At 37.6% G+C, this 20,630-nt stretch overlaps 2 protein-coding genes and 1 long non-coding RNA gene across 8 annotated transcripts in view; 2 read left to right on the top strand and 1 right to left on the bottom strand.

Moving 5' to 3' along the window:
• IL17RD (interleukin 17 receptor D) overlaps window positions 1–12,685 on the top strand; it is a 52,809-nt gene extending 40,124 nt beyond the window's left edge. For both annotated transcript variants that reach the window (XM_026096235.2, XM_026096236.2), the window contains exons 9-13: window positions 448–502; window positions 1,442–1,552; window positions 3,206–3,390; window positions 5,994–6,930; window positions 9,236–12,685. In XM_026096235.2, coding sequence (XP_025952020.1) covers window positions 448–502; window positions 1,442–1,552; window positions 3,206–3,390; window positions 5,994–6,930; window positions 9,236–9,351 — 1,404 coding nt within the window. In that variant the 3' untranslated portion in view covers window positions 9,352–12,685. The remainder of the gene's footprint in view (window positions 1–447; window positions 503–1,441; window positions 1,553–3,205; window positions 3,391–5,993; window positions 6,931–9,235) is intronic.
• On the bottom strand, window positions 293–20,625 carry LOC135329690 (uncharacterized). Of its 2 annotated transcripts, XR_010391262.1 has the most exons (3): window positions 20,459–20,624; window positions 5,188–5,310; window positions 293–3,585 (listed from the first exon to the last, which is right to left on the bottom strand). It is a non-coding gene; the product is annotated as an uncharacterized LOC135329690 (long non-coding RNA). The 2 variants fall into 2 exon arrangements; XR_010391261.1 differs by having other exon boundaries at window positions 293–5,310; window positions 20,459–20,625.
• ARHGEF3 (Rho guanine nucleotide exchange factor 3) overlaps window positions 20,079–20,630 on the top strand; it is a 144,599-nt gene continuing 144,047 nt past the window's right edge. For 3 of the 4 annotated variants that reach the window (XR_010391259.1, XM_064518930.1, XM_064518929.1), the window contains exon 1: window positions 20,085–20,204. The gene's annotated coding sequence lies outside the window, so the exon portion shown is untranslated. Of the gene's footprint in view, window positions 20,205–20,630 lie in introns of all 4 variants that reach the window. The other variant, XM_026096238.2, reaches the window with a different exon arrangement.

The raw sequence follows: 20,630 nt of genomic DNA, 5'->3' as shown, positions 1-20,630 counted from the left end.
AATTGGACTTTAGGCATCACTAATGAAGTAAATTGGGCAAATAAACAGTTTAGTTTGTTCTTTATCTTTCCATAGCTTTATTTCCCTAAGCATATAGCACCTTCATTTGGGCCTTCAAATGAAATTGTGGGCCTGGATTATTCTTGGACTTTGATTCTGAATTGGAACTGAAAGCTGTTTTATTTCTTTTGATGTTGATGATATGTGAATGCTGAAAGTTAAATATCACAATATAATAACGCAGTTAAAAATAAATTATGTACCAACAAGGAAAAATGCCTTCATTAGTTACTAGTTTTGAGTGCTCTTTAATTGTAACTTTTTGAACAAAAAGTGTCTTCACATTTGGAACTGAATGCTGTTACAGTTGTTTACATATGCAGAAAAGTTTTTCACATATTTTAATAAAATTTCAACAAAGTAAAATTCAACTTTTACTTTTCAAAGCTGGTGGACGACACTAACACAACAAGGAAAACAATGCATTATGCACTAAAACCAGGTATGATTTTTTTTTTTTAACAGTACACAGTATTTATTTTTTTAGATCCAATTTTAATTCTGTTGGAAATAAATGTTGATTTGACACATGCCTGTTTGCCATAATCAAGACTATTGAGGCTTAGCTATACTTTTAAATGCAGTTCTACTCTAATCTTTTGACTTATTGAAAAAAGAGTACTCATGTGTACTCGTGCATGCATGGCTACATATTTATACATCAATATTTAGTGCAGTTTAGATCGATATACAGTTGGAAAGTCATTTTTATTGTATACATGGATATGTCATAGTCTGCATCTTAATTGCATGCAAGTGATGCATGCAGTTGTGTGGAAATAATGTAATGAAACTATGAGAGCAGCATAAGCCTAACCTGACTGTGAACGTCAGCATGGAAATGAAATTAAGCAGTCAGGAAAACCTGTCAGGTGAATGCTCAGCATCTCTCTATATCAGGCCAGTTACCGAGAACCTAAATAAGGATTTCAAAAGGTAAGTGTAGAAATGTAGCCACAGATGAAGACAATGGGCAAGATGGGTTGATTTCTAATACATATTGATAATCTGTGCAAAAGACAGTGCTTTCTAAGTGGCTAGTCCGATACCCTAGAACAGAAATCCAACAGGACCAAATGACTATTGGATATCTCATCAAAACTATACTTCACATAAAGTTCTTCTCATGGGGGGAAGTATGAGTTGGAATACAGCATTTGTTACTTATGCTAGTTACTCCAATGATGTAGTGATGAGGGCAAACAACATCAAACCTATTTAAAGTGAAACAGAGCATGATGATATTTGCTTCTACTGTATATTTGAGAGTTAACAGATAATAGTTTGCTGCAGCAGTTTTCCATTTCCAGTGTGAAGATATGATTAAATAATAATAACATAGCTTATTTACGTAATGTTAATTCTGCTTTATTTTTCAAAGTACATTCTCCATGGGCTGGACCCATAAGAGCTATTGCCATTACAGTCCCTTTAGTCGTCATTTCAGCATTTGCAACGCTTTTCACAGTGATGTGCCGCAAGAAACAGCAAGGTAGAGTGTTTATTTAATATAGAGTTTCATTTATAGGAGCACTTTTGCACCCAATAACTAGTAGGTTTGCTTCAGAAATATCTTTGTCTGAAGAGCTTTTTTTTTTTTCACCTTTCTTCCCTTCTCACAGCTTTTTCATGTGTTGAAGCTTGTAGCAAATTCTTAATCCTGTGCTTGATGGTAATTTCTTGCCATAGACAGTATTATATCACAAATCAAGGCTTCACCACACAGTCAAAGGAGAGAAAAAGAGAGAATAGAAGAGTTGTTGGGGAATATTTTTGGTTTGGGGTTTCTTTTGAAAAATATCACTTTGTGAAAGTACTGCATGACCACATAGAATACAAACAGATCTCTAAGTTGATATATTTTCAACATTCCCTTATTTCATGCAGAAATGTTTAGTTCATATTTATTTTAAACCAGAAAGAAAGTAAAACCATATATGTGATACCAATATAGTTCTCAACACTGTCTGGAATGTTACCTCTATCTATTATTCCAGACTTGCTCACTTTCCTGGAAGTTGCCTTTAAACTTCATCCTAAGCCTTCTCCCTAAATTTATTCTTCCTAAGACTTGCTTGCAGATGTTTCTCTAAATTAGATTCCATCTCTCTCTGCAGACTTCTCTTTCCTCTGTGTCCAGGAGCTGGCAAGCCACACTTGTTACATTGAGATGTTAAAAATCAATTGGCATTTTTTTTGTAGCATCTTGGGAATTGTGCGGTTTCATGAATATGGAAAAAGAGATTACATTCCCCAAACCTCACATGTCTGTATTCTCCATCTGAATTTTGGAAATGAGGTATACTGCAAGTGCTGTATGCCATCTGGGTTAAATCCTTTTACCTTCTGGTCTTCTGTGACTATCCCCTAGCTCACAGCTAGCACAGTTCCAAAAAAAAAAACAGACAACCACTGAGGATTTGTCTACAGAGAGAATTGTTCCAGAATAGTTATTCATGATGAATCGTTCTAAAATAAATCCCTAGATGGATGCTTGTATTTTGAGATGCTCATGCTTTATTCCAAACTAGTTTAATCATCTGTAGAACTAGATTGAATTATTTTGGCATAAGGCACTTACGTTCTGGCATAAAAGCATCCATACAAAGCAAGAAACACAAATAGCTATTTTGATTTAAATTAATCCTATCTCAGTTCAAAGTAATGTTGAAAAACCTACATATATACCAGAGAATTACTACATAATATTCTGAAGGTATGTGTTTCTGCAAGTTAGTATTCTTTCTTTGCTTGCGTCACTGCTTTAAAAAAGAGACTCTCTCTTTGTTATGCAGGAAACTTGATAACGATGTATCTTTAAGGCCGATAGTTTTTGAGCAGGAAGATGATGACTGTTAAAGCTGGATAGAGGTGAAACAACCTCATTCTATTTATAAAAACAAACCATTCCTGAGAGTGTTCTGAGTCGTACAGTAATAACTGCACATCTCACTTTCCAAGTATGTTCCACATACGTTGCAGCTCAGAAGCTGGGAAATAGAGGGTGGCGCAACTTATACTTTTCAGGGTGGGAAAGAAAAAGGAATACCTTTTGAATAAAATCTTTACTGTATGTTTAAGTAATGAGCCAAAAAAGGTTTAAAAATCCAATCTTTTATGGTGTGTACTCTTTCTTCCAATTTAGAAAATATATATTCCCATCTAGATGAGGAGAGTTCAGAATCTTCAGCATATGCTGCAGTGCTTCATGTGGAAAGACTTCGTCCCCGGCCAAAAGTGTTCATCTGCTATTCCAGTAAAGACTGCCAGAAACACATTAATGTCATCCAGTGCTTTGCTTATTTTCTTCAGGACTTTTGTGGCTGTGAGGTAAACTCAACATTTCTTCTCTAAACAAGTAGAGTTGCCTTAATTAAAACCGTATCCCCAAAAACTCATAATAATGTGTTTGAAAATGGAATATGTCAGTCTCACCTTTCCACAGCGAATATTTTTCATTATCCTCCTACATATTGCCTACATAAATTTTCTTCACTTAGAGAAAGGAAAGGAACAAACCATAACCTGCATAAAAGACAGAATTGTGGAAAACGTATACTGCATTGATTCCAGGACTCTCATCTGGTCATATTTAGCTTGTCTTGTATTAACTGCTTGTTCTGTTAAGTAGGTCTAGTGTCTTTATAGTCTGCAGTCACAAAGAGATATTATAGTCTACCTAATCTATTTCAGTATTCCTAAAATACCTTTTATACTGTAACTTTGAAGTGGTGATACCAGACATGAACACTTGAATCTCTCAAAAATCCTGTTTTCACAGGAAAATCTATGTAATTAGGATTAATTGTTGACACACTGTATTGTCATTGTTGAATATTTTACTTCCCTCTCTGTTCCTTTGCTTCTGTAAAATCAGCATCTTTTTTCTTGTTTTTGATTCAAAGCTATGGGAAAGACATCAAAATTCCTATTTGAAAGACTAGGCTCAGAATCTGACTGCTTCTTAAATATAATCAAAATGTAGGAGGTCATTCACTTTTCACTTGTAAAAAGGCAAGAGAATTATTAGCTTATTTTTGTTGCATTTTAATTCTGCCACTGTGATTCTCTATGCAGCAATCCAACATGTTTTCTCAATTATACAACAAGTCTGACCCCTACTGGCTACACACATTAGACAAAATAATTGATGCATCACATATTTGAGGGTACTCACGAATTTATTTATATGCTTAAAATGGTTCAGATAAGGTGTTTTGTAAGTGATTTCCTGGAATCCCCCTTTTTGTTGTGTGTTTTAGCACTACCATACCAGACCTCTTTGGAATAGTGTTAAGGTGAGCTGTTACCACTATACATATGTGCCATGGGACATATAGTATGAGGCATCATTTATGTTTATGATTGTATAAATAAATGATTAATAACATCTACATAGGGAAATAATGCATATTATTATTAAAGCTAGTAGGGTTTAATATAAAAAGCGAAGCTCAGTGTATAACAGAAAAGGTATATTTGGCATATGGAATTGGACTATTGTCTTATAAAGACAAAGCAATAGCATTTAATGGACACTTTAAAATAATAACTTGACCATACTAAAACTCCTTGCTCATGGACAGGAGTTCAGACAGTATTTTGAAGAACAGAAGCAAATATCTTGGTCACAGAAGCAAAATTGCCTGCATTGTACCTTTATCAGCACAACTCATGAACAGCTGTAAAATGACCTTTTCCTCCCCATGCACATTTATTTTCTTCCTGTACGTGACTTTGCCATAACAGCTTTGATGAATTCTTGTGTTCTAGGCATTAAGCTATTCTGTGTCTTCTGACACGACAGTTTTCCACTCTGTTATAAGATAGATAACAGAGAAAAAAATAGTATTTTGTTCTCTAGAAGAATGCTAGCTTCTGGAAGTGGTTTTGGTTTTGCTTTGTGTCCATTCTGAAAGTTCTTTGCTTCTGTTTTGTTTGTTTATTCTACTACTTGTTCTTTCTTTCACGAGATAAAGCACTGTGTCCTGTATCTTGGTGTGCACAAGCATTTCAGACCATGTAGAATATTAAAAAATTTGACAAAGTAAAAAACAACTGATGATGATGACTATGATAAAATTTTAGAGCCTTCTTATGAGACATGAGCTACTTTTTTGATCTTACCTGAAAGGACTTGTTGTTATATGCACTAATCATCTTTGCATCTAGACAAGAAAATTCTTGGCACCAGAGTTCATTAATGTGCAGAAGATGATGATAATGCGTATTTTCATTACATTCAGCATGCTAAGGACCAAAGTATACAATAGTTAAATTGTATGAGGCAGGCACAGTACATTATTTATTGCAGTTTGATATCTAATTTGATCAGATAGCTTAATACCTGACGGGTAAATAGTAATTTACTTGGTCCACCCACATTTTCTATGCTCTTTTTATTCCCCTAAGAAATATTGCCATATACCAAAAGCATAGCATTTTTTAAAGTACCTACACAGTTTACATTCAGTTATTTGGCTTTGCGCTATTATTCGTTGATTCAATAAGTTTATAAATAACACAGGTGTAATTAGGTAGGTTTCTCTTTAAATAATAAATAAGCAGCAAAACAGGTTCATATAATAGCTAACATTCTTGTAAAACAATACGGAAGGTTTTTATCCTAGTAGTCACGGACTTCCTTACCCCAGTGAAATATTCAGCCCGCAGGCAAAATTTAGATTGAATGTGAGGCCTTCCTTATTCTGATGAGTAGTTATTGACACCCATTCTAGTTTTTCCACTTCAGTGCTACATTAACTATTACTTATTTCTGTTTTAAAACAGTTTACATTTGCATCAGGGACAAGTTATAGTAGACTCATTATTAATTCTGAATTGTCCTGTAAGTAGAAGCTGGCTCACTGAGATTATATCTAACCGTATAATCTAATAATAAATGTCAACCAATATGTTCTTTTCTTTTCCAGGTGGCTCTAGATTTATGGGAAGATCTAAAAATTTGTAAGGAAGGGCAGAAAGAGTGGCTTATTAAAAAAATAAATGAGTCCCAATTTATCATCATTGTGTGTTCCAAGGGAATGAAATACTTCGTTGAAAAAAAGAACTGGAAACACAGAGGGGTAACCAAAGATGCAGGGAAAGGAGAACTCTTTCTGTTTGCTGTGTCAACTGTTGCGGAGAAGCTTCGTCAGGCAAAGCAGAGTTCAAATGACCTCTGCAAGTTCATTGCAGTCTACTTTGATTACTCCTGTGAAGGAGATATCCCTGGTATTCTGGATCTAAGTACAAAATACAAACTCATGGATGATCTTCCTCAGCTTTATTCACATTTACACTCCAGAGATCTTAGCCTACAGGATTCAGAGCTGTTTCCTGTGAACATTAGTAAAAGGAATTATTTCAGGAGCAAATCTGGACGGTCCCTTTATGTTGCTATTTGCAATATGCATCAGTTCATTGATCAGGAACCAGACTGGTTTGAGAAACAGTTTATTCCTTTTCCTCCATCTCCTTTACATTACTCAGAGCCTGTCATGGAAAAATTTGACTCAGGCTTGGTTTTAAATGACTTAGTCAGTAAACAGATGACGGATGGTGATTTTTACCTGAAAACAGATGGGAATATTATTTCAGCTGTAAATTCAGACTCTCACTGTATAATTCAGCACTTAAACCTTGGAGAAGATATAGAAACTCAGGACATTCAAGGTGGCAACTCTGTTCTTCAGCCGTTGTTACATGTTGTTAAAGCTTCCAATCTTACAGATATGCCTCGAGATTCTGGAATCTATGATTCATCCGTTCCTTCATCTGAATTATCTTTACCTTTAATGGAAGGACTCTTAACAGACCAAATTGAAACATCTTCCATTACAGAAAGTGTTTCTTCATCATCAGGTTTAGGTGAGGTGCATCAGTCTCTTTTAAAATCATATTTAATTGTTGTGGGCATATTTCTACCGTCTCAAAATATTTAAGATACTATGTAAGAGCCATATAAAAAGATGCAGAGGATGGTAGGCATTATATAAAGATGGTCAAAAAAGAGAAGTTTTCAGTAACTTTAGAAAAATTCTTCTTTACCTTAACTGATTATGGGGAGGGGATCCTTGGCTAAATAAGATTTCTTAAAATTCTATTAATAAGTCACATTTCATTAATTGACCCAATTACCGAAGAGACTGCCTCTTTCTTCCAGCGACTTCTTGGCAGCTGGGATACTCAGATGACAGCTGTGTAATTGAATTGGGAGAGTAATATGGTGAAGCATTCTTCCTGAAAGGCCATAAGTCTAAAACTGACATCCTATTTTGGTTCAACTCGTAGTAGACCCTTTAAGGACATAGTCTGTACTGTGGTTAACTCAAGGTTCAGAATCACATTAGGCTTCTCATTGGATATGGGGGTGGGAGGAATGAAAAGGGGTCCAGTGGAGGAATTTAATGCTCTGAAGACACACTCCAAAATAGATACCCAGATTAGATGCCTGCAGTTAGATGGGGTAAGTATTCCCTTAGATAAACAGCTGATCTGACCTTACTCATTGCAATACATGGAGCTGGCATCACAACTAGAGCAAGAAGGAATGTCCCAGCAATTGTATTTATAGTTATCAAAATGCCGTTTGCTGAAATCTTCCCTAAGCAGCTACAACAGGTGAATATTGCACTTTGGTGATATGTTGTTATGCTTTCTTGAATGAATGCTAACAGAGTAAGCTGTCTTTCTAGTCTTTTCTCTTTCCTAAATGGATCTTTTTTTGATTATTAAAGTAATTAATAAGTAATATTTGATGCCAGAATGATCTTAGGGAGGGAATAGATAGATAGATATATAGATATAGCATCTAGTCTCTATGAGAAAATAACTAAAATCTGTTTGGTATTTTTTCTCCCTGTGGAAAAAGTATAGTTTTAGTGATTTAATTCCATAAGCAACAAATACCCAGTTATTGTTTCAAAATTCATACTGTATTGATTTCCTCCCCCATCTTCTAATTCACCCTTTTCTTGTAGTTGTGGGAAAACATACAGACTATATCTGTAAGGTTCAAGTATGTGTTGGACAAAAGTAGGATGTCAGTTTTAGATTTGTGGCCTCTCTGTAAGAATGCTTTACTAGTGTTTCTCTCCTCATTCAGTTGCAGAACTTGCAGCTGACTGTCCCAGCTGCCAAGGGCTCCCTGGAAGAAAGAGGCAGTTTCTCAAGTAATTCATTCTCAAATCACGTAGCTACTTGTTAACGTATTTCAGCTATAGAAATTAAAAAATATAACACTAACTGGTAGAGGTGAACCTTAACATTGATGTTCCAACAGTCAGAGAAACCAAAAGTAACTGCTGCCATTTTCCCAGTTACCATCCCAGTCCAAAAGCACCACCCTGATCTTTTTGGACTGAGTCTTGTTTGAACCTATGCTCACCCAAACCACAGTCCTAATTAGGTACTGGGTACAGAAGAGACAGTATCTAGAACTGTGCATCATCTGCCCGTTAAATAAGTTGCAACCCATTCCATCTTTTTACTGTCCCAACTATATGAAATAGCGATACCCCTAACATTTATATCCCTAAAAACAAATGAATAAATAAAATTTGGTAGCTTGTATTCCTGTTCTAAGAATTGGATATGTCCAAATTATTACGTTGAATTCACAGTGTAAAATACCGTTTATGTTCTGGCTACCCATTTTTCATCTATTACTTGGTCAGAACAGACATGAATAGCTCTGTTGTTTAGCAGTGAGTATACGCATTTCAGGGTAGGTCTTTCCTTTTCTCTTTATAGGGCAGTTTGCTGTCATATTTTGAATTAAACTAATAAATCATAAAATTTGTAACACTTTATCTTTCAGTGCAGTTCAGATACAGGCTGCTGATTCACAAAGAGAAGATTTTCAAAGAGATAATCAAATTAGGCACAATCCACTCAAGTTCAAACCAGTATAACATTGAGGAATTCCCAACACTCAGACCTTTAATAGGTTCATATTAATAGGGTTTTCTGCAAGTTGTCCTGTTTGAGGAGAAAACTTGTATTAATTCTTTAGATAAGGAGTTACTGAGTATGGTAGTTCAGCCTTAGGAGTAAGGCATTGTGGCACAGAGGGTTTTCACAAGTTTTCTTTTGCATTGTTTCTAGAATGTTGAACAAATAAAAAAATTAATTTTCAAAGTAATGAACCTGGTTTCTTTTTTTTCTTTTATAGGGGAAGAAGAACCTCCTGTAATCACTGCCACAAAATTCTTAGTGCCTGGAATATATAAAGCAGAACTTCATTGCCATATCCATGCTGACGAACTGCAGGCAATCGCACCTTTGTAATACGTTACAACATTGTTATGCATTGCCACTTTATCAACAGCCTCTGTTTGTGCTTAAACTACCACACTATCCCAGCACTAAACCTACTTGAAGGAACAAATATTCCCTGAAGAAGATCTGCTATTATTAAGGGATTTTTATGGCCAGTAAACTTGAATCTGTTAGTCTTTATTATGTCTTTCATGACTTGAAAAATGCAGCATGGAAAAATAGCTGAAAATATACTTCAAAATCATTCCCATTTCTAACTTAAATTTCGTGATCATATTACACTGTTTACAGATGCTACAATCAAAAAATCACTTTTTTTCTAGAAAAAAATTTGCAATTGGACAAAAAATTGCTTGGACCATTAAGTCTTAGTAAATTTTCTTGTTCAGACTCTGGTTTTTAAGTGCTGATAGACTTGATGGCAGGATTATTTTAGTGAATGAGCAGCAAGGTTTTTTTCAGAATCAACATAAAATGCCAAAGGTGAGATCACATGATTCTCCATCAGGAGAATTCCAGTTCTTTTAGAAATATTTGAGCTCCTTTCCTCACACTCTCCTCTCTCTTTCCTAAATGTTAATGTGTCTCAGACTTTAATTTCAGATAAGAGCATTTTGCCCTCTTCAGTATGATTCTCCTTTCTTTTCTCCATAATCTGGCTATGATGACTCACAAATAATAACATGTTGAGTCTGAAAATATAATTTTTGCATTAGAAAAAAAACCATATATATGCTGGCTGAGTGACACCATGGAAACCAAGTTTCCTATTTTCTTCCTGGAAGGGTTGATATGAAGAATACTTCAAAGAGATGGGGGAAGGAACACCAAATTTCGTGTTTGTTCAGGACATCATTCTGTCTTTGTTCAGCCTTAAGAGGCGTGTACTGTGTGGAGAATTTCTATTATCCTTCAAGGACATGCTGCTACAAATTCATCTGGGATAAAACACGTTAAGACAAGCAGTTAACCTACATAAGTACTTTAGTTCATGTTGATCAACCACTAAACAGAAGCCTAGGAGTTATTTTCAAGTTCCAGTGCTTGCTGTTACTTAGTGATTAAGATAGTATACTGTTACTAGTGTTATATTAAGAGAACATGCTAAAAATACAATTGGTCTTGTTTATCTAAAGACAGGGAGCATGCAAGTGCTTTCTTCTGCAGTGACAATGTAGGTATATCCTCATCCAAAGTATCACCGCTGTTTCCAAAGAGTAACTTCATCAGTAAAACTCATCTGTGTAACTGCAATTCTAGGCACTATTTTAACAGACATGGTAATAGCAAATAGTAAAAGACACCTTATCAGTGTGCCTTTGCTAAATTTGTTCATGGAGTCAGATTCTGTCCCTTGTTTCATCTGTCCTCGGGTTCCCCTAACAGGCAGTTACTTCAGAAGTGTATCAAAACTCAAGCACCTCAAATATTCTCTCCATTTTGGTAGACTAGAATTAACATATTACTAACTGCTACATTGTAGTATCCGTTTTAATAGCATGAGCTAGAACTATTAAACCAGGGATGATTTTCTTCCTGTGGTAATTTTAGCTCTCCAGTGCTGGCAAATCTTTTTTTGGGGGGGGGAGGAAAAAAAAACAAAACAAAAAGCAGGCCACCCCTCAATTCTGTGTGCATTTATGTGAATTGTTATTTTTGGGTTCTGACTTGTTCCTCATTGAGTCACTTTAAAACCTCTGTTGTTTTTTTTGTCAGTTTATATTTAATCATGTGAATGTCCAAACAAAAGACTCTCTTGAAATTGCTGTTGTCACGGATGCATTAAGAAAGGTCTGTACAACTTTCATGCATAAAATGTAATGATTATTTGACAGTAGCCATTGGTGGCAGAACTCCAGCATGCTTTGCAATTGTAATACAGAGTTGTACTATGAGGAGGTAGGTGCACGTGTCGGATTTGGAAGGCCATGTTTGTTAGCGTGATGTTCTTTATTGTCCCTGTTTCCTGAATTTTAAAGAACAGCAACTGGAAAACTATAAACTAACAATATCTAAGTAAGTTAAGGTAATTCTTACTACACAGTGAATTATCTGCACTTTCAGTAATGTGCTTTCTTTATACTGTGCCTTGAGCTGTACTGAAAGCAAAATTCTTCACGTTTTCTTGTTCTTTAAAGTTGAAAAATACCTGGGTCAAACAAGGCAGAATAATTTAGAGGTAAACGCTCCTCTACTAAATCCAGCTGTGTAGGATCGTGATTCAGTGCAATTTTTGCAGTTTTACTAGAGAAAGAGTTTGGATCGATGAAACATGCAGAAAGTTTACACAATGCTAAGGAGCTGCTGTCCTCAGAAATGCCAAAGCTGCAACACGTAAGGACAAGGAGGTAGGTTGAGGCAGTTTCTTAGCAATTAGATGGTGAAGGTAATGCTGCTTTCCTCAGTGGAAAGTCCCAGTTCACATACTCTTATTTTATGCTCGGCTAAAGATTAGGAAGAGTTCCTGGTTCTGTTAAAATCAGTAGTAAAATTTATATTATTTAATGGGATTAGTATTTCCTTTTGAGCTCTAAGGAAGCTCAGTTTCAAAGATGGGCAAAGAAACACTTGCTACTAATGATTTTTTTTTTTTTTAATTTGCTGTACAATCCTGCAGATTGTTGTGTAATTATGAAAGGTCTATGCAGATGCCAACCAAATACATTGTAGAGGAAAAAAGAAAATGAAGAATTCCTTCTTAGTATAAGGTGGAAACAGTATGTTATACATCTTTGGAAGAAAAAGCATATAATTAATTGAAAATTTAGGATAGGGTAAGCCCACACTTCTTAAAAATACACAGAACTGAGAAAAATACTTATCTGATTTAGTATTTTTTTTATAAAGCCACAATGCTTTATAAAATTAGAAAGATATTATGTGTATTGAGAGTAGGGAAGGGCATAGTACTGAATATGCAAGAATTCTGTTTTTTCTCGCCCACAAGCATACCAGCAGAAGTCCTTGTAAAAATATTTTTTTAAAGAAATATTTTAATACACATTTTAGAGGTTAGCTTACTACTATTTTCAAGTGTTAGTAAACTCTAAACAGAATGTAAACAATAAAAGAATCCCTTTACTTACTACTAGACTTAAGTGTGTGGACATGTGATTGTTTGGATGTTTCAAAACATATTTTCTGGGAGGGTGGAAAAAACATCGGAAAGCTAAAGGTGCAAGACATAGCTGTATATTCAAAATTTTGAATGATAGATATAGCTGTTACCATAATTTGTACCTGTACTGTTGAAAATAGAATGCAGCTGATATTTGCAGAAGTAAATTTTTTATACTATAATTTAGAAGTTAAATATCAGAATAAAACATTTTTGTTCAGTTTCTTTCACTGAGCTTTTCTTAGTAGTATTAGAAGACTAAGCTTGAGAGTTCATTTGCATTCTTATTTTATCCAAAACAGCGCAATTATGCAGACCACACAAATAACCAGACTCTAACTGCTGTTCATACTTAACATCTAGAAGTGAAATTGATATATTGATGGATTAATATAATCAAGCAACTGAAAGAAACTGTAATTGTCTAAAAGTTCTGTACTGGTTGTTTTTTGAAAATAAGACTACCCTAATATGACTTTATATGATTATTTTCCCCCTGTCCTCCTTGAACATCTCCTAGCAGCACATAGTTCTGCATGTCAAGTGAAACCTACCCATGCTAGCAACGAAACTATAATAACCTGGATTGAATGACTTTGTCAAAGAAGAAGAAGTGATAGTTATCTAAGGTTTCTATGCCCCTTTTTTTCCCATCCAAATTGATTTCAAAGCACTGTTCCAGCCAATGAATCCTGCAGACTGTATTTCCAGGGATAAGCCTTGAAACTGGTCATACTCCTAATGTTACTAAAGTAAATGAAGTTTTTTATAATGGACTCGTAGTCTGGCACCATCAAACTTAGACGACAATAGAAAAAACCTGTGAAGTCTGTAAAAATCATTGTTACTATTTAAGATTTGAACTGCTTACTTAACAACGAGATAGTTTGCAAATACATTAGCTATGCTGAATCAGTTTGTATTTTGAACATACAGGGATGGTGTTTTAAATCTTTGTATCTGCTGTTTTCTCTGAGCCTCTGTCCCACCGTTCCTAGTTCTGCTCCTGTCTATCACCAGGTAAATCGGAGACATTCTGAAGGGTCGCCAACTGTGTTTTTAGACAGGCTAAGTGGACCATTTCAGCAATTTCAGTTCATCTCTATCCACAGCAGCATAGAAAAGCTAATGTAGAGTTGGTTAAAGCTGAAATGGGTATTAAACTTCTTAAAAAGTGAGGCTACTTGGTTGTTTTACAGCAAGGAAATCATCTTTAGATTTATACGCATACAGACATTTTAGAACTGGTTCTACTTTTCACATACGGGCTATGTCAGTAGCTCATCTGCTTATTACAGGAGAAATGAGGAACTGCTGCAGTTTACAGATACTTAAAATGAGAAGTAGAAGTGAAAGAATGCTAATCCAGTTAGAAATTATTCCAATAGAAACTGTTTCAATTAGAAGTACACACATCTTTTTACACATATTTTATAAATACACATACACATTTTACAAATACACTTTTTGAAAAGAATTATTTTAATACTTATATCACAGGTATTTGAACTTACCTATGTATGCCAGCCTAATATTTTAACCAAGTTGCACAATTGGTGTGATATGTCATTACTTGGAGGAATTAAGGAAGAAGTCAAGAAATGCTCTAAAACTGATAGCATACTTGGATTTTTAAAAAGAAATTCAGGATCCATTTTCATGGAATAAGACACTGCTTCTTAAGGATCTTCTGTTAGGTCAGCCTAGTGCATTTGCACGTAAGTAGTAATTCAAAGGATAATTTAAAGTTATTTATCTGTGTTCGAACTGGACTTCTTCAAGGTATATTATCTAAATGTATATTCTGCAATCCTAATCTCTGTGTTTTCTGCCTTGGAGCCCTGGACACTGGGGACTTTGTCGTTGAAAAACACAGAAAGAAGATGTTGCTCTAATTTTTATACCTTCAGAATAAAACATAAGAACTCTCACGATGCCTTCCTAACGTATGGGAACAGTTGGCCAAAATTCTTCCACCTTGAGGATACGGAAAGATATGCATCATTGTGAGGATGTGCCTATGGATAATACATTTTGAAAAACTTCAGGAAGTAACCTCTCATTTTTCTTTTTATCTTGCATTTAAATATTATGGTGACTTGATACTGAAATCTCTCTCTCCCTCACACACACACACACACACACACACACACACACACACACACAAAATCTTTATTTGAGTTATAATCATAAAACATGCGCTGCACAAAATGTGTGCATTCAAACTATAAATGGTCAGACCTGAATTATTTCTAAAAGGTCAGAAGTTAAAGGCTGTGCTGTGATCAGCTGAAGGAATATTTCCTCAATCTGCTATAAACTATTTTATTTTACTTGATATCACTCTATAGTTCTGTTTCTCAGACTCATTAAAAAAAAAACAACAATGGTCAGTTTGTATCTTTTATAATGAGATACAATTAAGTTATCTGTTCTGTTAGAGTTGACTTAATAAAGTGTGATTTACCTATAGTGTGCCTTTTTATGGGCAGTTGCACCATTGATAGTGATTTCATATTTGTAACAGTCAATGGAAAAAGCAGAAATTAGGTCATATTGTCCTGTTCAAAAGAAGCAGGTGGAAAGGTAATGTTCTTTCCTCAGTTTCAGATGTTATTTAGATGACCAGAAACTGCAGTGCTTGTCCATACCTACCTCAGTGAAAAAAGCTCAGTTCTTGATTTGGGTATTTTATTCCAATGCAGATACTTTGGGAAGGCTGGGAATTTTAAAATGTTACTGTGAAAATAGGAAAGCTAATGAGAAATTAAAAAAACCCTCTGGTTTATATCTCATTATAAACATTGGTACAAGAAGAAATTAATATATGGAGAATTGTTCATTTTCTTGATCAATTAATAAGACTTCATTTTTAATGCATATGGAGCTGTAACATTCAAGACTGATTTACAGTAGCACTCAAACCACCTTTTTGTGCAGACTCTGCTGCTATGTTCGCAGGCCTTGACAATAGGTGGAAGGTTGAACTGGCTTGAGTGTATGGAAGGTATCCTGTGGGGCTGCTGATTTCACTGCAGTTCTAACTATTTAGTGACTGCTGGTGTGCAAAAAAGATTTGGAGAGAGACAGTCTTGTTGATTATACAAAATAGGTACATTTATTGCATAATAGCCTATAAAATTGGTAGTTTTCCTTCATAGGGGACGTATACACCTATGCATAATTCTAAATGCTGTAACACATGTACATTCCCTCTGCAGGTTTTGTATTAACCCTGTTACTGTAAATCAACGTTGAATTGGTCACGTAACTTGCTCTTAATTTCTGTAATAGCTAACCAATTTTCTGATGGAATTGGACTCAACCAAAAACATTTCAGTACTGATACCATACTATAATTTTCTAGGGAATGTAACATTCCCCAGACTCATGAAAACCAGAACAATAAAAGTGGAACACAAGATTACGCTAAGGGCATGGGAGACTGATACAGTGTTTTCTCCATCAGAGGAAAGCAACTTTGGAGGCTACACTCCACCTTTTATCAGAATATTGACTGTTGCCAACAACTGGAAAACAAAAGCTCTTTTTTGTCTCAGAGAGTACCCTAAAAATGTAGAAAAAAACTAAAAACAGAAGTCAACCCTTCCACTGCTGAGAAAATCCATTTCTAATCCACAGCTACAGAGCATTAAATTTGTCAAAAGACTGGATACCTAACACAGCAAATGGAAAATTAAATGCATATTGAACATGTTTGTTATATTAATTTGTTATAGAGATACCAAACTAAACTTTGTTTCAAAGAAAAAAGTTCCCAGCAAGATTTTGCATCGAAGTAAGTATTGCCTTTAGTAAACTACAGAGCGCCAAGAATATTTTCACTGCCCCTAGCTACTGCCTGGTGAAAGTGATCTACAGTGCAAGTTGCTGAACAATAATCATAATACAAAATTCTTTTAAAGTAACATTTCCTTGCTTTTCATGAGTGCCTGCAGCCACACTTCTTTTAAGGAATGTTTTATTTCTCAAACAATTTCCATGGGTCTGATTATGAAATCAGATACTAACAATGTGAGTGGGTCACACTTCAGCGGAGTTGTTTGGTATGTCACAGGTCAGATGTTTTTCCTCACAAGTGCATAACTGGGCATGTAAATGCTGTAAGCAAGTATTATTATCCTCATTTTACAAAATTTTACAAAATGAGATATAGTTAGGAAATGCGCTCAAAAACAGAGATGAGGCTGGTGTCAGCTGTAGAGAGAACACAAGTCTCAAGCTATAATTGTGCTTCCTTCAGCAGTTTGTAGCCAGTCAGTGCATTCTGTTAGAGACATCGTTACTGCAACTTTTGCCATTTTGCAATAATCTGCATGATAGATCAATACAGAGGGCAGTGTTTTATGCCTCGAACAAGCTCTGCGACACCCCTGCAGCAAGTCATGGCATGATGGAGCGCAATAGAAAACAGCGGGCTGCACAGCAGGGGCAGGCAAGAACTGCAAGAGAAGGAAGAGGTGGATTTGGGGCAGACCTAGGCAACGTTAGTTCCTCTAGGATACCCTGGAGGCCTCTGAAGGCTGAGATAACTTAGGGCACATTCTTGACCTATTCCAGACTCTGTAGGGTCTGTTTCAGCCCCATAGCTGGTACTACTCCTCTAGAAGTATATTGCTTGACATGAACCTGGTTTGCAAGACCTGACTCATTTTGATGAAAATTAGGAGTGATTTCATTGCTGTCATTACATCATACCCATTTCAAAATAATTAAGGTGGGAGAAGAATTAGGCCTACTTGTCTTTAGCAATGCCTGATTTAGGGGATGTTCCCATAAAAGCTGTTAGTCATCCACAAAAGGGAAACTGGCTGCCCTTTATTGTAGCTTTTGCAAACACGCCAAGTTGTGACTTAGGTGTTAGGAAGGAAACCACCATCTCTTTGCAGGCTAGCAGCTGGACAATGCACAGCTGTTGAGGGTGGAGTGAGAATAAAAGCTACAGTGAATCAGAAAGGAGAGCAGAGCAGGACTTGAATTTCCAAACTTTAACCTCTGTACTTAGATTGTCGTCATATCTGAGAAATGCAAGTGTATTTATTTGGAAATTTCTGCCCTTGCCTTTCAATTGACTTGTTAAAACAATCATTACATATTTACATATAACTCTCAAATATTGCTGTATTTTAGGATACTGTTTTGGACTGAAGAAATAATACATTGAATACTTTTGCATTCTATATTCTGCATGGTGAAGAAAAATTTCATACTCATCAAGATTTATGAATGCTATGCAATCAGTTATTTTTGCTTGATTTTATCTCCATATTCTTACACCTGATAACGAACAATCATGATAAACTTCATGAAAGTATGTGAGTCAATGGCAAGTTGTATTACAGGGTTCATCATCTTCAAAATTAGAAATTACAAATTAGATATTAAAGTGTTAAATCTCTCTGGACAACATTTTTAGTTGATCTGGTTGAGTAGCTTCCACTACATTGTGTAATTACAGAATTTATATCGACAAATCTTTCATTCAATGTGTACGTAAGTGGGAACTTTGAGGGCACAGAAAATGGAGTAAAAGTTACAGGGCTCTAAACAGGATGTATCTTCACATTTGTTGATAATTAATACCAAATTAAGCTCTAAAGCACAACTAAAACCTGTCACTTTTCTTTGAAGGCATGATAGGTCCTGAATAAAACATGGATAGGGGCCAGCTGCTCATTACAGCTCCCCATTTGTAACAGGCACCACTTCAGTGGCACTGGCAGAGCAGGAGCCGGGGTGTTTGTTTTCTGGTTTTGTTTGCAACAGCTCTGATGAAGGCTCGGTATGTCAGGAATCCCTCACAGATAATCAGACCTAGGAAGCCTGAAAGATTTCTCCACTGCTATTTATATTGATACTGCTGGGAACCCAGATTTTGCCCATAACCTAGTGTTGATTAAAAATAATGCCCTGCGTAGCTGACTTTGCCATAGGTCTAGGAAAGTGTAAGGTCCCCATACACCTGTCTAGTTTATGTGAATCGCTGTTTTGGGAGCAGAAGAAGAACAAATTGCAGAAGAAATTGTCACTTTTCACTGGCTGCTGATAGCTTAGAAAAGAACACAAAATAGGTACAGCCTCAGCTGTAAGACAGTGCTCTTACAAAGCTAAGCCAACACATGAGCTAGGAGTACTGTATCTCATAGCGACTATAGCAAATTTTCCCCTACTAGAAGCAAAGGAGAAATTAAGTTCTGCCATTTTTTCAGGCATAACACATTTCTCCAGTCTGTACTTCAGAAAACTGAGTAACAGAACAGGGTATGTTATGAAGAAGTATCAAAATGTTTCTCAGAGTAACCTTTTCGTAGAAACACTATGGCACCTCGTTAGCTATTTTCCAGTTCAATCTTCCCTAGTCTAAAGAGAATATTTCAGAGCACTATAAGGACTGTCTTCTTTAAACACGTCTGTTTGAATTTTTGCCTGTGATTCCACAGTGTTTTCATACTGTCTAAAGTTTGGGAGTTCCCAAGCTGAAGAAACTTAATGGAATTTATTTATTTAAAAATAAAATAGGCCTGATGTCCATATGCCTATGTCCATACCACATGTCCAGCCTCGGCAATTTGAAACAACCGAGACATTAAATCTCACTGCAAAACGTCAGGTTTGAAATAGAAAAGAGAGGCCTCAGCCGATTATTCTATTTCAACATATTTCTGGTGTCTCTGGGCTACAATATGTGGTGAGCTACTTTTTGACATTTTCTAGCAGTTATTTTCTGATAGCTATAAATGATCTTTCATACCATAGGATTACTATTTCAAGATTTTTTGGTGTTTAAACAATGCCATCATGCTGAATTACCATTCTTTTTCCATTAGTTACTGTATTTAGGGAATAGTATCACAGAAAAAGACCTACATCCTACATTTCATTCGAATTTGCATTGCTTCAGTGTTGTAATTGTCAGTATTTATTATCTGTACTGAACTAAGCGCTGAAATAAGTAAAATAAGAGCTTGTCGTTACCAGGCGCAGTACAAACGCACGCCAGAACGATGGTCCCTGATCGGAAGAGCTCGTGATCTACTTGCTTCCGTCTTTAACACATTCCCGCATTCGCAGGACTATTTAGAGGATCAGAAGAGATTTTTGTGTATTTTTTCTGGCATTTCTTCTCTCCTCCAAAACAGACATGCCTGCTATCGCCTGCACGACACTTGCCCCAAGCCGCGGCTCAGCACAGCGAGCGGGATCTGACCCCGGCCACGCGCCGCTCGTGTCGCGCTAGCTTGGAAGTCACTTTTCAGTGATTCTCACCGCGCCACTAGCGCAATTTGCCTTCCTTCTTGCCTGCCTTCCCCCTTTTTTTTTTCCCCCCTCTCTCTCCTTTTCCGGCCGACCTTTCCCCTTCACTGCCTGAACCCCGCTCCCGGGGTGGAAGCGAGCTGCCCGCACCGAGGCCGCTCGGGGCACCGCAGACGGCGGCGGGGGGAGGGGGCAAAGCGGAGGGGGCGGGGCTTGCGGGAGGGGCGGGGCTCGCGGGCCGAACGGGGCGGGGCTCGCGGGCCGCGCACGCACACGCACCCCCTCCCTCCGCCCCCGCTGACAGGCGCCCGCCCCGCCCCGCCCGCTCCCGCCGCGAGCGGCGCCCCCCGCCGGCGGCTGCAGCCTCTGCGCTGAGGCGCCGCAGCCCGGGCTGCCGCCGCCGGCCGGTCCTTGCCTGTGCGGCAGCTCTGCGAGCCGCGCGCCGAGGAGCCGCAGTAGCAGGGGCAAGGTAAGGTGATGTCCCCTGAGCCGGGGCCCTGAGCCGGGGCGCAGGGCCCTGCTGGGGGCCGGGCAGGGGGTGCGGCAGCCTGTCAGAGCTGCATGGGGTCGGCTCAGCCTGGGCGCCCGCAGGCGGCGGCGGGGCTTGCGGCGCCTGGCACGCAGGGGGGAGCGGCGGCGGCCGTGGCGAGGCTGCCCACAAAGGTTGCATTGTGCCTCGGGAGAGAGGCCCCCCCCCCCGCGGGACCCCGCGCGGTGCGTTACCGGCGCTGCCCTGGACGTTAGCGACGGGGCTCCGGGCGGCGGCTTCCTCCTTCTCCTCGCGCCGTCGCTGCCCCCCTGGGTGGGGGGAGGCACGGAGGTACCTCCCAGGCGAGGCTCTGCGCCACCGCAGCCGCTCGGGGCGAGGAGGAGGGAGGCGGGCAGGAGCCGCCGC

The sequence above is a fragment of the Dromaius novaehollandiae genome, chromosome 12 (assembly GCF_036370855.1).
Source record: "Dromaius novaehollandiae isolate bDroNov1 chromosome 12, bDroNov1.hap1, whole genome shotgun sequence".
NCBI lineage: Eukaryota > Metazoa > Chordata > Aves > Casuariiformes > Dromaiidae > Dromaius > Dromaius novaehollandiae.
Note: the sequence above shows the minus strand (reverse complement) of the source record. Positions and strands in the feature narration are given on the sequence as shown.